Source organism: Macaca fascicularis, chromosome 11 (genome assembly GCF_037993035.2).
Source record: "Macaca fascicularis isolate 582-1 chromosome 11, T2T-MFA8v1.1".
In the NCBI taxonomy this organism is placed as follows: domain Eukaryota; kingdom Metazoa; phylum Chordata; class Mammalia; order Primates; family Cercopithecidae; genus Macaca; species Macaca fascicularis.
The window spans coordinates 119366149-119383426 of NC_088385.1; the positions used below are offsets into that span (position 1 = coordinate 119366149).

The 17278-nt window shown below is 42.8% G+C and overlaps 1 protein-coding gene across 2 annotated transcripts in view; it reads left to right on the forward strand.

Annotated features, from left to right (window-relative positions):
* The window catches only part of PTPN11 (protein tyrosine phosphatase non-receptor type 11), a 100376-nt gene that overhangs the window by 24567 nt on the left and 58531 nt on the right, over window positions 1-17278 (forward strand). For both annotated transcript variants that reach the window (XM_015431574.3, XM_005572299.4), the window contains exons 2-6: window positions 5174-5296; window positions 9108-9302; window positions 11951-12143; window positions 13655-13771; window positions 15653-15766. In XM_015431574.3, coding sequence (XP_015287060.1) covers window positions 5174-5296; window positions 9108-9302; window positions 11951-12143; window positions 13655-13771; window positions 15653-15766 — 742 coding nt within the window. The remainder of the gene's footprint in view (window positions 1-5173; window positions 5297-9107; window positions 9303-11950; window positions 12144-13654; window positions 13772-15652; window positions 15767-17278) is intronic.

A 17278-nucleotide genomic window follows, 5' to 3' on the forward strand; every position in this document is an offset into this window, starting at 1 on the left:
TTTTGCCCAGGCTGGTCTTGAACTCCTGACCTCAGGTGATCTGCCCACCTTGGCCTCCCAAAGTGTTGGGATTACAGGTGTGAGCCACTGTGCCTGGTCTCTTTCTCTATTGTAAGATACTTGAATTGGGTCAATATTTGTGGAGAAGTCTCTTAAAAGTTCACTTGATTGTCAATACCAGAACTCTGCATTTAGTATTGACTTATATTCCTGGGAGCATTTCAGAGCATTCTGTTAGCCTAGAAAGATCCAGGATAATTTGACGTTAGAAGTTACTGTTGCCATGAATCTCAGTGACTTTTGGAATCTGTGAGGAATATCTTTTTGCTGGAAACTAGAGAGGTCTCCTCTGAAGCAGATGCCATTCATGATGGATTCCATCATTTGTGGGTTTTAAAAAACATTTAGTTTGAAATAATTTCAAATTTAAATAAAAGTTGCAAAATAGTACAAATAATTCATGTTTACTTTTCATCCAGATTTACAAGTCAACCTTATACAGCTTGAGTATCCCTTATCCAAAATGCTTGGGACCAGAAGTGTTTTCGATTTCAGATTTTTTCAAATTTTGGAATATTTTTATTATATACTTAAGCATCTCTAATCCCCAAATCTCAAATCTGAAATACCTGAAATGCTGTGGTGAGCATTTCCTTTGAGTGTCATATGGGCACTTTATTTATTTATTTAATTAATTTATTTTTTGAGATGGAGTCTTGCTCCATCACCCAGGATGGAGTGCAGTGAGCGATCTTGGCTCACTGGAAACTCCACCTTCTGGGTTCAAGTGATTCTCCTGCCTCAGCCCCCTGAGTGGTTGGGACTATAGGCGTCTGCCATCATGCCGGGTGATTTTTGTATTTTTAGTAGAGATGGGTTTCACCATGTTGGCCAGGCTGGTCTTGAACTCTTGACCTCAGGTGATCTGCCCGCCTCAGCCTCCCAAAGTGACCAGGCTGAGCCACCAAGCCCGGCCCATTTTTTTTTTGAGACAGAGTCTCGCTTTGTTGCCCAGGCTACAGTGCAAGTGGCACAATCTCGGCTTACTGCAACCTCTGCCTCCCAGGTTCAGGCAATTCTCCCTGCCTCAGCCTCCTGAGTAGCTAGGATTACAGGCACGTGACACCATGCCCAGTTAATTTTTGTATTTTTAGTAGAGACAGGGTTTCACCATGTTGGCTAGGCTGGTCTTGAACCCCTGACCTTAGGTGATCCACCTGCCTTGGCCTCCCAAAGTGCTGGGATTACAGGAGTGAACCACTGCGCCTGGCCGTGGATTTTGGAGCATTTTAGATTTGGGATACTCAACCTGTACCATGTTTGCCTTCTCTCTCTCTTTCTTTCTGTGTAATATATCTATATATATAAATTATATATACACTACACATATATATGTATTGCATGTATATGTATGTATTTTATATATAAAATGCACATCTACATATAAAATACACATGTATATATACATGAGTATATATATGTGTCTCTGTATTTAAGTTTTGTTGGAACCACTTGAGGGTAAAATGCAGACATGGCATCTCATTGCTCCGAAATACTTCAGTGTATATGTCCTAAAAATCAAGGATACTTGGTTACATAACCACAGTATATCACCAAAATGTATATTATAACAAGACTACTATCAAATCTTTGTACCTCTTTCAAATTGTTTCAGTAATATCCTTATAGCAAAAGACAAAACAACCATAAAAACTCTTCTTCCCTTTTATTTTGTTTGTTTTGGTTCATTATATTTCCAGGTTATGCATTAATGCATTGCATTACTTGCTAAGTCTTGTTACTGGCCTTTAATTTGGATATTTCTTTGCATCCCGCCTGACTCCTCTTCATGGTTATATCTTTTTTTTTTTTTTTTTGGGGAGACAGAATTTTGCTTTTGTTGCCCAGGCTGGAGTGCAATGGCGCGATCTCGGCTCACTGCAACCTCCGTCTCCCGGATTTAAGTGATTCTTCTGCTTCAGCCTCTAGAGTAACTGGGATTACAGACCTGCGCCACCTTGCCTGCCTAATTTTGTATTTTTAGTTGAGACAGGATTTTGCCCTGTTGGTCAGACTGGTCTCGAACTCCTGACCTCATGATCTGCCCGCCTCAGCCTCCCAAACTGTTGGGATTACAGGCGTGAGCCACCGTGCCTGGCCTTTTTTTTTTTTTTTTTTTTTTTGAGACAGGGTCTTATTCTGTTGCCTGGCTTGGAGTGTAGTGGTATGATCTTGGTTCACTGCAACCTTGACCTCCTGGGCTCAGGTGATCCTCCCACCTCAGCCTCCTTAGTAGCTGGGACTATAGGCATACACCACCATTCCTGACTAATTTTTATATTTTTTGTAGAGACTGGGTTTCACCATGTTGCCCAAGCTGGTCTTGAACTCCTGGGCTCGAGTGAACCACCTGCCTTGGCCTCCCAACATGCTAGGATTACAGGTGTGAGCCACTGCACCTGGCCCTAATTTTTGCAATTTTTGTAGAGATGGGGTTTCACTATGTTGCCCGGGCTGGTCTTGAACTCCTGGGCTCAAGCGATCTTCCCATCTCAGCCCCGCAAAGTGTTGGGATTATAGGCATGAACCACTGTGCCTGGCTGAGGATTAAGTTTCAACCTGAGGGGACAGGCATTCAGACTATAACATTGTCCTTTAGTCACTGGCTTAGTTCACTTAGAATGTTTATCTATTCTTCCATCTATATACGCTGTAGAATGTTTATCTATTCATCCATCTATATATGCTGTTTCCTTTCACCTTTTGGCTTTTGCAAATAATGCTGCTATGAATATGAGTTATAGAAATATACCGATTTGAATCCCTGTTTTCAATTACTTTGAGTATATACCTGGAAGTGGAATTTCTGGATTATACGGTACTTCCATTTTTTTTTTTTCTTGGATCATATGGTACTTCCACTTTTTTTTTTTTTTCTTTTTTGAGGCAAGGTCTTCACTCTGTCACCCAGGCTGGAGTGTAGTGGCATGATCTCAGCTTACTGCAACTTCAGCTCCCTGGGTTCAAGTGATTCTCTTGCCTCAGCTTCCCGAGTAGGTGGGATTACAGATGCGTGCCACCACGCCCGGCTAAGTTTTGTATTTTTAGTAGAGATGGGGTTTCACCATGTTGGTCAGGCTGGTCTTGAACTCCTGACCTCAAGTGATCTGCCCACCTCGGCCTCCCAAAATTCTGGGATTACAGGCGTGAGACACCGCACCCAGCCTCCATGTTTCAATTTTTAAGCAAACAATTAGTTAAAAAAATAGGAAACCAAGAGAATGAACTATTTACTATTTTATTCCATGGGTTATAATCTGTTACTGTCATTGCTTATTTTGAGGTACAAATTGTCCCTTCTTTGGCCAGTGGAGGATCCTGCAATTTGTCTCTTGTGTCCTTTTCATAGCTCCTTGTTGGAACTCTTTCTTACTGGCCCACAATAGGATGTTCCAATTTCATCTTCTTACTTTTACTGCCCCAACCCTGGGATCAGCCATTTCTTCAAAGAGGCCAGTTCCTTTCATTGGAGAATGAAAAACCCAATATGTAGAAACCAAGATAGAGGTGTTAGGTGTGATTGCTACTGGAGTGTCATTACTTCCAAACCCTTTCAGAAGAGACCTAGGAAATTGTGTGTGTGTGTGTGTGTGTGTGTGTGTGTGTGTGTAATCATAAAAACATGTATACATACACCAAAGCATATATTTCTTTTTTTTTTGAGATGGAATCTCTGTCGCCCAGGCTGGAGTGCAGTGGCACAATCTCGGCTCACTGCAAGCTCCACCTCCCGGATTCACACCATTCTCCTACCTTAGCCTCCCGAGTAGCTGGGACTACACGCCCAGCTAATTTTTTGTATTTTTAGTAGAGACTGGTTTTCCCCGTGTTAGCCAGGATGGTCTCGATCTCCTGACCTTGTGATCCACCTGCCTCAGCCTCCCAAAGTGCTGGAATTACTGGAGTGAGCCACCGTGCCCAGACTATATTTCTTTATTATTATTATTATTTTGAGATGGAGTCTTGCTCTGTCACCCAGGCTGGAGTGCAGTGGCACAATCATGGCTCACTGCAACCTCTGCCTCCTGGGTTCAAGCAATTCTCCTGTCTCAGCCTCCTGAGTAGCTGGGATTACAGGTGCCCACCACCACGCCCGGCTAATTTTTGTATTTTTAGTAGAGATGGGGTTTCACCATGTTGGCCAGGATGGTCTCCAGCTCCTGACCTCAAGTGATCTGCCCACCTTGGCTTCCCAAAGTGCTGGGATTATAGGCGTGAGCCACTGCTCCCATTCAGAATCATACATATACATATATATTTCTGTATCTACATATCTGTCTTTACATATATATATATAAAAAATTAGAGTTTGCACTAATACCTCCAATTACAGTCTAACATCATGGAATTTATTCTGGCTTTCTCCCTTCTCATATATGTGTCTCCCTTCCCAACAGTGAGAAACCTGGCTTGCTATCCTTAACATGGTAACTTATTTATTAAGTAGTTTATTTATTTATTTATTTATTTATTTATTTATTTTTTTTGAGATAGAGTTTCGCTCTTGTTGCCCAGGCTGGAGTGCAGTGGTGCAATCTTGGCTCACTGCAACCTCCACCTCTTGGGTTCAAGCGATTCTCCTGCCTTAGCCTCTGAAGTAGCTGGGGTTACACGCATGCACCACCACGCCCAGCTAATTTTGTATTTTTACTAGAGACAGGTTTCTCCATGTTGGTCAGGCTGCTTCCAAACTCCCAACCTCAGGTGATCCACCTGCTTCGGCCTCCCAACATGTTGAGATTACAGGCGTGAGCCACTGTGCCCTGCCTCTAGTTTATGGATATTTATTCCATGTGCTCAGTCTTGCGACCACATGGTCTGTTTTCTTGGGCCTGGCCCCATCAGTGCACAGTCTTAATACCCTAGTCCCAGTCCCTCTGATCGTATCCCCAGCCCCGCCTACTGAATCCCAGGTCTCTACCAAAGGAAAGGCAAGGAGGAGGCATTGACTAAGGAGAAGAGGGGGAAGGGACAGGGAAGGTCTTGATTTGTATTTTCTAAAACTACTCTGCTCATAATGCATCTTAGCTGTGTTGTTGTGGAAAGTAGTGCTGACAGTGTGGTTTTTTTTTTTTTTTTTTTTTTTATTACTTACTCTCTCTCTCTTTTTAAGATGGTTTCACCCAAATATCACTGGTGTGGAGGCGGAAAACCTACTGTTGACAAGAGGAGTTGATGGCAGTTTTTTGGCAAGGCCTAGTAAAAGTAACCCTGGAGACTTCACACTTTCCGTTAGGTAAGTTGGAATGAAGAGAGAGAATCCTGAGAGTGTTTTCCAGGTTAGGAGGTGGTAAAACCATGCTTGGACAGCTTGCTGCCTGCATTTCCAGCTTGAAGGCCTTCCCTGAGCCCTGGGCTGCCTTCAGGGTTTATGGAGTGGCCTCCTGGACATTTAGCAGAAGGGGAATAAGAAGGGCCCTTCTTCTCCCCCTGAGACCTCATGGAAGGTGAGTTGGAGCAGGTCATAGAAGTTCTTAAGCCCTCCAGTGCTTAAGCCTTGTTCCATGCATCTTGAACCTGGTTTCTGCATTTTTCTTTTCCTTCCTGTTGATTTATTTAAAAATTTTATTTCTTTTCAATTTTTTTTTATAGAGGTGGGATCTTCCAATGTTGGCCAGGTTGGCCTTGAACTCCTGGCCTCACGCAATCCTTCTGCCTCAGCCTCCCAAAGTGTTAGGATTACAGGTGTGAGCCACCATGCCTGGCCTTCTTTTTTTGAGACAAGCTCTTGCTCTCTTGTCCAGGCTGGAGTGCAGTGGTGCGATCACAGCTTACAGCAGCCTTGAACTCCTGGGCTCAAGTGATCCTCCTGCCTCAGCCTCCTGGGTATCTGGGACTCCAGGCTTGTGCCACCATGCTCAGCACTTTTCAAAAATATTTTTTGTAGAGATGAGGTCTCACTGTATTACCAAGGCTGATCTTTAACTCTTAGCCTCAAGTGATCCTCCTGCCTCAGCCTCCCAAATGTTGGGATTACAGACATGAGCCACCACACTCAGACTCTGTTGATTTCTTAACAAGAAAAATACTTGTTAAGAGTTTCTTCAGCTCGCTTTCCTTTATCAACAAGTAAAACATGACTGAGGAAGTTGTGGTCCCCTTTGTTCCCCTGCCCAGGCTCGTTTCCCTCCCTCTTTGCCCAGAGGAAACCACCAAGAGGTTGGCATATATTCTTCCTGAACATATTTTTATAGTTGTACTGCATTTGTACTGTGTATGAACAATACAAAGTTGGTTTTTGTGTTTTAAAAATTCACATACATGGATTTATAATGTATGTATCATTTTGCAACTTAAAATTTTTTTTTGAGCTCTATGCTGATTGATAAAGATCTAATTTTTTTTTTTTTTTGAGAAGGAGTTTCACTCTTATTGCCCAGGCTGAAGTGCAATGGCATGATCTCAGCTCACTGCAACCTCTGCCTCCTGGGTTCAAGCCATTCTCCCGCCTCAGCCTCCAGAGTAGCTGGGATTACAGGTGTGTTCCACCATGCCCAGCTAATTTTTGTATTTTTAGTAGAGATGGGGTTTCACCGTGTTGACCAGGCTGGTCTCAAACTCCTGACCTCAGGTAATCCACCTGTCTTGGCCTCCCAAAGTGCTGGAATTACAGGCATGAGCTACCATGCCTGACTTTTTTTTTTTTTGAGACAAAGTCTCGCTCTTTCGCCTAGGCTGGAGTGCAGTGGCCACAATCTTGGGTCACTGCAACCTCAGCCTCCTGGGTTCAAGCAGTTCTCCTGCCTCTGCCTCCTGAGTAGCTAGGATTACAGGCGTGTGCCACCATGCCCGGTTAATTTTTGTATTTTTTTGTAGAGACTAGGTTTTACCATGTTGGCCAGGCTGGTCCTGACCTCCTGACTTAAAGTGATCCACCTGCCTGGCCTCCCAAAGTGCTGGGGTAACAGGCGTGAGCTATCGCGCCTGGCCTGAGAAATCTCATTCTTACTCCTACTCCTTTGTACCACACTATCTCCATCCTATAGGTAGCCATTTCTATTAATTTCTTGTTTATTCTTATGTGTTTCTTTCATTCTTTTTCTTTCTTTCTTTTTTTTTTTTTTGAGACAATCTTGCTCTGTTGCCCAGACCGGAGTGTAGTGGCACAATCTTAGCTCACTGCAACCTCCGCCTCCTGGGTTCAAGTGATTTTGATGACGCAGCCACCTAAGTAGTTGGGATTACACCACCGTGCCCAGCTAATTTTTGTATTTTTAGTAGGGATGGGGTTTCACCATGTTGTCCAGGCTAATCTCAAACTCTTGACCTCAAGGGATCTGCCTGCCTTGGCCTCCCAAAGTGCTGGGATTATAGGCATGAGCCACTATGCCCAGCCCTATGTTTCTTTTTACAAAAATAAGCAAATTTATATTTTTATTACTATTTTCCTTTTATTTTTACACATCAAGTAGAACATTAAATATATTTCTTTGTAATTTTTTTTCACTTACCTAAATCTTTTAGTGATCTCTCTCATCTTTTTAATCAGCTGGATAGCATTCTATCATGTGAATATTTCATAACTTCTATATACTGTCACCAGCAGGTAGCGATTTAGTTGTGTCCAGTATTTTAAAATGATACATAATGCCTCTATGAATGTAGTAACCTTTTGCATATATTGTTTTGTGCTTTGGGATAACACTACCTCATATTCAAAACTGTGTCATTACATGTGTCTTTAAAATTACATGTGTCTTTTTATTTTTATTTTTTTTGAGTCAGAGTTTCACTCTTGTTGCCCAGGCTGGAGTGCAGTGGCGTGATCTCGGCTCACCGCAACCTCTGCCTCCCAGGTTAAAGCAATTCTCCTGCCTCAGCCTCCCCAGTAGGTGGGATTATAGGTGCCCGCCACCACGCCTGGCTAATTTTTGTATTTTTAGTAGGGACGGGGTTTCACCGTGTTGGCCAGGCTGGTCTCGAACTCCTGACCTCAGGTGATCCTCTCACCTCAGCCTCCCAAAATGTTGGGATTACAGACGTGAGCCACTGTGCCTGGCTATCTTTTTTTTTTTTTTTTTTTTAATTGCTGCATAGTAGCCCGGCACGGTGGCTCATGCCTGTAATCCCAGCACTTTGGGAGGCAGAGGTGGGCAGATCACGAGGTCAGGAGACGGATACCATCCTGGCGAACAGGGTGAAACCCTGTCTCTACTAAAAATACAAAAAAAATTAGCCTGGCATGGTGGCGGGCACCTGTAGTCCCAGCTACTTGAGAGGCTGAAGCAGGAGAATGGCGTGAACCTGGGACGTGGAGCTTGCAGTGAGCCGAGATTGTGCCACTGTACTCCAGCCTGGGCGACAGAGTGAGACTCTGTCTCAAAAACAAAAAAGCAAACAAACAAAACAAACAAATTGCTGCATGGTATCCCATTGCATGAATAGTAACAGCAGTTTTTGCAATGCATAGTATTCCATTGTATGAATAGTATGTAACACAATTTGTTTATACATTTTTATGATTAAAAAGCAAAATGGTTTTTGGTAGCTATTCAGTTATTGTTACTTAATATATGCAATTCGATAGGCCAGTCTTTCAAAATAGAAGATATACCAGATAGGTCGGGCGTGGTGGCTCACGCCTGTAATCCCAGCACTTTGGGAGGATCACCTGAGGTGGGTGGATCACCTGAGGTTAGGAATTTGAAACCAGCCTGACCAAAATGGAGAAGCCCCATCTCTACTAAAAATACAAAATTAGCCGAGCGTGGTGGCGCATTCCTGTAATCCCAGCTTCTCAGGAGGCTGAGGCAGGAGAATTGCTTGAACCTGGGAGGCGAAGGTTGCAGTGAGGCAAGATCACGCCATTGCACTCCAGCCTGGGCAACAAGAGCAAACATATGCAAGGTAAACAAAAAGACCTTTGTGTTGAGTTGGTTGATTATGTGGTTATTTCACCCATCATATTTCTTATAGGGAATGGGTAAATTCGTTTCTTGGGTTTCTTTCAACATTTAGATGAAGTCTGACGTGGAACATGAGATCTGATTTTACTGGTGTAACTCGTTATTTGTCCCCTTGCCTCCCTTTCCAATGGACTATTTTAGAAGAAATGGAGCTGTCACCCACATCAAGATTCAGAACACTGGTGATTACTATGACCTGTATGGAGGGGAGAAATTTGCCACTTTGGCAGAGTTGGTCCAGTATTACATGGAACATCACGGGCAATTAAAAGAGAAGAATGGAGATGTTATTGAGCTTAAATATCCTCTGAACTGTGCAGATCCTACCTCTGAAAGGTCAGTAACATTTTAGTGACCACAAAGTCTGCTGCTCCCTTGTGCCCTATGTGTCAGAAATGCATGACTGAGGTCTGTGTATGACTTTCTGACTCCAAAGGCTTGTGACTGTTTTTTGAGCTGTAATCTTTAAAGAATTATTAAAGTGAGACTAATAGCATCAAATTATTTTCAGAGTACCTTTTTCTTGCAAAAGTTTTAATCAGTGTTACTTACACTCATCCTATGGGGATTGCATAGCATTCCTGCATATACTTGGTTACATGTATTAGTTTTAAGACTTATTGAACTTTGGCGGATAATCTTTGAGAGTTATTAGAAGAAAACAAATGATAATGGAGACACCAAAATAGCAGCAGTTTTCTATGGTGGCTCTCGACCAGTTATTCAGCAGTGCCACCAACAGATGTCAGTTTAAGCTCAGAAGTGGAAAAGCAGAGAGCTCAGAGGGTCAGCTTTTTCATCAATTCTTTTAATGTTATCTCCACAATTATGTGAGAGTGACCTTACTTAGAGAGAATTGTGTTATTTTCAAGATCTGTCCCCCTGTATTGGAACTAGCCTGATGAAAGCATGGGCTTGACTTATTTATTGATTGTATTTGTTTTGTACACTCCCAGTCTCCTCTCTGACTTGGTGCAAATTCAGGATCTCTTAGTTTGTATATTTTGTGTCTTCAGGTATGATTTTATTAGCTTATACCTTTATGTCAGTGCTATTATGTGCTGATAATTTGTTTCTCTAGCTACCACTATAGCTTCAGGCAAAAGACTGTCAGCCAACTCTGTACAGTTTATTTCTAAATTTTACTGTTTTCAGTTGAGTGTGGATGAAAAATAACTCAAAGTTTATTCGTTTGATGATGAGCCATTAACACCACCTGCCATGATAGTGCTTGCTTTCTGACCAAGATCCTGAGGGAAAAAGCCACTTTATTAATAGAACTAGGTTAAAATGCTTCCCATAGTAACATGGAGCAGTATTGTCTCAAAGTCTGTCCTTGGATGGCCTTGGATGCCTGCATCAGGACTGTCTGATGTGCTGGTTTAAATGCAGATTCCTGCGCCTCATTCAGACTTAAGTGTATTGATATTGCTGGCTGTGGAGCCTGGGAATTCATATTTTTAGCAAAATCCCTCATTTTTACTCCAAGTCTTACGTGCATTACACAGTTTGAGATGATCACTCAGGATATAGTCCAAAGACACTGGAGGCTGTTGAATTATAGGTTGTATATATGGAAAAGGTTGAAATGTTTGAATTAATTTATAATGAAGATCCTTTTTAATTGAGTGTTTACATGCCAAAGCAAGGACAAACATTCAAAATGATTTTCTGTCTCTATTACAACTTTTTCTTTCTTTCTTTGAGATGGAGTCTCACTCTGTCACCCAGGCTGGAGTCAAGTGGCGTGATCTTGGCTCACTACAACTTCCGCCTCCCAGATTCAAATAATTCTCTTGCCTCAGCCTCCCAAGTAGCTGGGACTACAGGCATGTGCCACCATGCCCAGTTAATTTTTGTATTGTTAGTAGAGACAGGGTTTTGTCCTGTTTGTCAGGCTGGTCTCGAACTCCTGACCTCAGGTGATCTGCCCACCTCGGCCTCTCAAAGTGCTGGGATTATAGGCATGAGCCACCGCGCCTGTCTCTATTACAACTTTTTATTACGACTTTATTTTTTAAATTATTTATTTATTTACTTATTTTGAGATAGAGTTTCGCTCTTGTCACCCAGGCTGGAGTGCAGTGGTGCGATCTCGGCTCACTGCAACCTCCACCTCCTGGGTTCAAGTGATTCTCCTGCCTCAGCCTCCTGAGTAGCTGGGATTACAGGCACTCGCCACCACGCCCGGCTAATTTTTTATTTTTAGCAGAGACAGGGTTTCACCATGTTGGTCAGGCTGGTCTCGAACTCTTGACCTCAGGTGATCCACCTGCTTCAGTCTCCCAAAGTGTTGGGATTACAGGCGTGAGCCACCGTGTCTGGCCAACTTTATTTATTTTTGAGACAGGGTCTTGCTCTGTCACCCAAGCTAGAGTGTGGTGGCATGATCATAGCTCACTGCAGTCTCAACCTCCTGGACTCAAGTGATCCTCCTGCCTCGGCCTCATATTGTAGCTGGAATTACAGGCAGATGCCACCATGCTAATTTTTAATTGTTTTGTAAAGATAGATTTCACTGTGTTTCCCAGACTGGTCTTGAACTCCTGACCTCGAGTGATCTTCCTGCCTTGGCCTTCCAAAGTGTTGGGATTACAGGCATTAGCCACTATACCTGGCCTGTAACTTATTTAAATGGCTATAATTAAATAGTTGTTCCTTTTAAGATTGGGCAGTGGATGAACGGCAAATTGCATTTTTAAAAGAGGAGGGATTAAAAAAAAACAGGAAAGATTGGGGGCATTTGTCTCTAAACGACTGGGCTCAATTAAGAAGTTTAGTGGTCATTCTTACCATCTTTGCGGTTTTTCCTGCCTGCATGGGATGCAAATTTTCTGTCTCAGGTGGGATTGATCAATCCCTTGGAGGAATGTGTCTGTTTTTTAATTGTGTTTAGGAGAGCTGACTGTATGTAGTAGTTTTGTGAAAGAACAACATGCACCCATAGTAGAGCTAAATTCTTTTTTATTTTTTAAAAACTTTAGGTGGTTTCATGGACACCTCTCTGGGAAAGAAGCAGAGAAATTATTAACTGAAAAAGGAAAACATGGTAGTTTTCTTGTACGAGAGAGCCAGAGCCACCCTGGAGATTTTGTTCTCTCTGTGCGCACTGGTGATGACAAAGGGGAGAGCAATGACGGCAAGTCTAAAGTGACCCATGTTATGATTCGCTGTCAGGTAAATCTCCAGTTGAACTATGGGCCTGGCAAGATGTTGTCTTTGGGTGATTTTTCTGCTGGAAAAAGACAGACACCATTACATTCAAAGTCAGATTGTCTTTTTTAAAAAATTAATTAATTAATTAATTATTTTATTCTAATTAATTAATTAATTAATGTTTTTTAGACAGAGTCTTGCCCTGTCACCTAGAGATGGAGTTTCACCACATTGGGTCTGGTGACCCAAATCTTTGAGTGATTTTTCTGCTGGAAGAAGACAAACACTGTTACATTCAAAGTCAGATTGTCTTTCTGTTTTTTTTTTTTTTTTTTTTTTTTGGTGAGACAGTTTTGCTCTTTTCGCCCAGGCTGGAGTGCAATGGCGTGATCTCGGCTCACTGCAACCTCCGCCTCTTGGGTTCAAGTGATTCTTCTTCTGTAATCCCAAGTAGCTGGGATTACAGGCGGCTGCCACCATGCCCGGCTAATTTTTTGTATTTTTTTTAGTAGAGATGGGGTTTCACCATGTTGGCCAGGATAGTCTCAATCTCTTGACCTCGTGATCCACTCGCCTTGGCCTCCCAAAGTGCTGGGATTACAGGCGTGAGCCACTGTGCCTAGCCTTCTGTTTATTTATTTATTTTTAAATATTTATTTATTTATTCATTTGAGACTGGATCTTGCTCTGTCATGGCTCACTGCAGCCTCAACCTCCCTGGGCTCAGTTGATCTTCCTTCACTCACCCTCTTGAGTAGCTGGGACTACAGGTGTGTGCCACCATGCCCAGCTAGTGTTTGTATTTTTTGTAGAGATGGTGTTTCGCCACATTGCCCAGGGTGGTCTTGAACTAGGGCTCAAGAGGCTTGCCTGCTTCAACCTACCAAAGTGTTAGGATTACAGATGTGAACTACTGTGCCTGATCCAAAGGCAGATTTTCTTTGCTCACTTAGTCAAGGTCATATATGCTTTTATTATACTTAATGTATTAGTATGGTTAGTATATTAGTATATTAGCATATTTACTATATTATTATACTTGAGTATACTGAGTATATTTACGCTTTTAGTATATTTGTATACACACACCACATTTTTATTATTTATCTTTTTTTTTGAGACAGAGTCTCCCTCTGTCACCCAGGCTAAAGTGCAGTTGGCTCACTGCAACCTCTGCCTCTTGGGCTCAAGTGATTCTCGTGCCTCACCGTCCTGAGTAGCAGGGATTACAGGCATTCACCACCAAACCTGGCTAATTTTTGTATTTTTAGTGGGTACAGGATTTCACCATGTTGGCCAGACTGGTCTCGAACTCCTGACTTCAAGTGATCCGCCTGTCTTGGCCTCCCAAAGTGCTGGAATTTAGGCGTGAGCCACTGCACCCAGCCTATTATCTATCTTTTGATGGACATTTAAGTTTTCTCCATATACTAGCTATTGTGAATAATGCTGTAGTGAATATGAGAGTGCTTGAAAACACCAATGTAACATAAAGGTAACAAATAATAAACGTCATCTGTTTATTTTGAAAGGAACTGAAATATGACGTTGGCGGAGGAGAACGGTTTGATTCTTTGACAGATCTTGTGGAACATTACAAGAAGAATCCTATGGTGGAAACATTGGGTACAGTACTACAACTCAAGCAGGTGAGCGGATTGGAAAGCTCAAGCTTTCTCCTTAAAAACTTAAAAAAGCCGAGCGTGGTGGCTCACCCCTGTAATCCCAGCACTTTGGGAGGCTGAGGTGGGTGGATCACCTGAGTTTGGGAGTTCAAGACCAGCCTGACCCACACAGAGAAACCCCATCTCTACTAAAAATACAAAATTAGCCAGGCTTGGTGGTGCATGCCTATGATCCCAGCTACTTGGGAAGGCTGAGGCAGGAGAATCGCTTGAACCTGGGAGGTGGAGGTTGTGGTGAGCTGAGACTGCGCCATTGCACTCTAGCCTGGGCAACAAGAGCAAAACTCTGTCTCAAAAAAAAAAAACCTTAAAAAAGTCCTAATAGAGAATTTTGCAAACATACAGAGGTAGACAGAATAGTGTCATCAGCCTCTGTGTACCCATCCCAGCTTCAACTCATCAAATCTTTTTTTTTTTGAGACAGTCTTACTCTGTCACCCAGTCTGGAGTGCAGTGGTGCAATCTCGGCTCACTGCAACCTCTGCTTCCTGGGTTCAAGTGATTCTCCTGTCTCAGGCTCCTGATTAGCTGGGACTACAGGTGCCTGCCACCATGCCCGGCTAATTTTTGTATTTTTAATAGAGACGGGGTTTCACAATGTTGGCCAGGCTGGTCTCGAATTCCCGATCTTAGGTGATCCGCCTGCCTCAGCCTCCCAAAGTTTTGGGATTATAGGCGTGAGCCACCACACCCAGCCCTAAATCTTTTCTTCTTATTACTCTACTCACCGACTGCCTCCTATAGTACTTGGAAACATATTCCAGATTTATATTATTCCCATATTTATCTGTGAAAGGCCTTACAGAGGTTTTTTGTTTTTTGTTTTGTTTTGAGACAGAGTTTTGCTCTGTCAGCCAGGCTGGAATGTAGTGGCGTGTTCTTGGCTCACTGTAACCTCTGTGTCCCGGCTCCAAGAGCTTCTCCTGCCTCAGTCTCCTGAGTAGCTGGGATTACAGGTGGTGCCACTACACCCAGCTAAGTTTTGTGTTTTTAGTAGAGATGGGGTTTCACCATGTAGCCAGGCTGGTCTTGAACTCCTGACCTCAAGTGATCTGCCCGCCTCAGCCTCTCAAACTGCTGGGATTATAGGCGTGAGCCACTGTGCCTGGCCTAAGGCCGTACACAGTTTTAAAGAAAATTTTCATTCTAGATCCACTTCTGGTTACCTTTAGGTAACCTCACTTATTCACTTTGGCATTGTTGCTATTTCAAAGTTCACCTTTATGATAGTGGAAAATGATATAATCTCTCTAAATAATGTTGTAGTCTATTCATAAGGAAAAATAGACTTGGCCGGGCGTGGTGTCTCACGCCTGTAATCCCAGCACTTTGGGAGGCCAAGGCTGGCGGATCACAAGGTCAGGAGATTGAGACCATCCTGGTTAACACGGTGAAACCCTGTCTCTACCGAAAATACAAAAAACTAGCCGGGCGAGGTGGCGGGCGCCTGTAGTCCCAGCTACTCGGGAGGCTGAGGCAGGTGAATGGCGTGAACCTGGGAGACGGAGTTTGCAGTGAGCCAAGATCGCGCCACTGCACTCTAGCCTGGGCGACAGAGCAATACTCCGTCTCAAAAAAAAAAAAAAAAAAAAAATAGACTTGAATTTATATCAGCAAAATAAAGTGTATGTGGAGACTGAAGACAGACACATTTTCTGGCTGAACAGAAAAGGTGGTGAAACTATTTGAAAACCTTTATTGTGAATTACAGGGTCCTACGAACTCTCTGTCCGTGCCTTTATGAGTATCAACATAGAAGTGTTTTTTGTTTTTTGTTTATTTTTGCATTAACAACCTTTTCTGTAATATTTTCTTTATTTTACATCAACTGCCGTACTCGATCAGCCCCTTAACACGACTCGTATAAATGCTGCTGAAATAGAAAGCAGAGTTCGAGAACTAAGCAAATTAGCTGAGACCACAGATAAAGTCAAACAAGGCTTTTGGGAAGAATTTGAGGTAAGTTATTAAAAAACTGTTTTTTTGTGAGTTGTTATATCCTATTTTTAGTGGAGGAGAAGTTGGTCTTGTGTTTGGAATTGAACCTGAGAGAGTTGAAATTGACGTCCTTTTTTAATTCAGCCATTGATTGACGTGGAACAAGTTGCTACGAGGGCTTCTTCGAAATAGAAGAGCATTGTGTTCTGAGGGAAGGGAGTTGGCAGTGAGTAGTCAATGGATGTGCCAGCCGCTCCATTTGGCTCTTTTGGTTTGGACTGGTGGCAAAATCTCAGAGAAACAAAAGGATCTAATTTCTTTGAAAGATTTCCAACATGCACTGGGGTCTTTAGAAAGAATCTGTAGCCTTAGTGCAGCAAATGGGTATGAATAAAAGAGAAACACCTTGTGGTGGCTTTTTTTTTTTTTTTTTTTTTTTTTTTTTGAGACAGGGTCTTGCTCTGTCACCAAGGCTGGAGTGTAGTGGCGTGATCTTGGTTCACTGCAGCCCCGACCTCCCTGGGCTCAAGTGATCCTCCCATCTCAGCCTCCTGAGTAGGTGATACTACAGGCACATGCCACCATGCCTGGCTAATTTTTGTAGTTTTGGTAGAGGTGAGGTTTTGTGAGGTTTTGCAGCATTGCCCAGGCTGGTCTTGAACTCTTGGGCTCAAGTGATCCTCCTACTTCAGCTTCCTGAGTAGCTGGGACTACAGGCACACGCCACCACGCCCATCTAATTTTTGTATTTTTTTGTAGAGATGGGGTTTTGCAATGTTGCCCAGGCTGGTCTTGAACTCTTGGGCTCAAGTGATCCACCCACCTTGACATGCGAAATGTGGTGGCTTTAATTTCAGAGTTCAAATTGATGACTCTGGTAAGTTAAGTGAACTGATTTTTTTTTTTTTAAATTATTTTTGTTTATTATACTTTAAGTTCTGGGATATATGTGCAGAACGTACAGGTTTGTTACATAGGTATACATGTGCCATGGTGGTTTGCTGCACACAACAACCCATCATCTAGGTTTTAAGCCCTGCATGCATTAGGTATTTGTCCTGATGCTCTCCCTCCCCTTTAATGCATCAGTGAAAAAGTGATGATAGGCTGGGTGTGGTGGCTCACTCCTGTAATCTCAGCACTTTGAGAGGGTGAGGCAGGCGGACCACTTGAGTCCAGGAGTTCCCCCCCATCCCCAGATAGTGTGTGTGATGTTCCCCTCCCTGTGTCCACGTGTTCTCATTGTTTGGTTTTCTGTTCCTGTGTTAGTTTGCTGAGAATGATGGTTTCTAGCTTCATCCATGACCCTGCAAAGACATGAACTCATTCTTTTTTATGGCTGCATAGTATTCCATGGTGTATATGTGCCCCCATTTTCTTTATCCAGTCTATCATTGATGGGCGTTTGGGTTGGTTCCAAGTCTTTGCTATTTTAAATAGTGCTGCAATAAACATACATGTGCATATATGTCTTTATAGTAGAATGATTTATAATCCTTTGGGTATATACTCAGTAATGGGATTGCTGGGTCA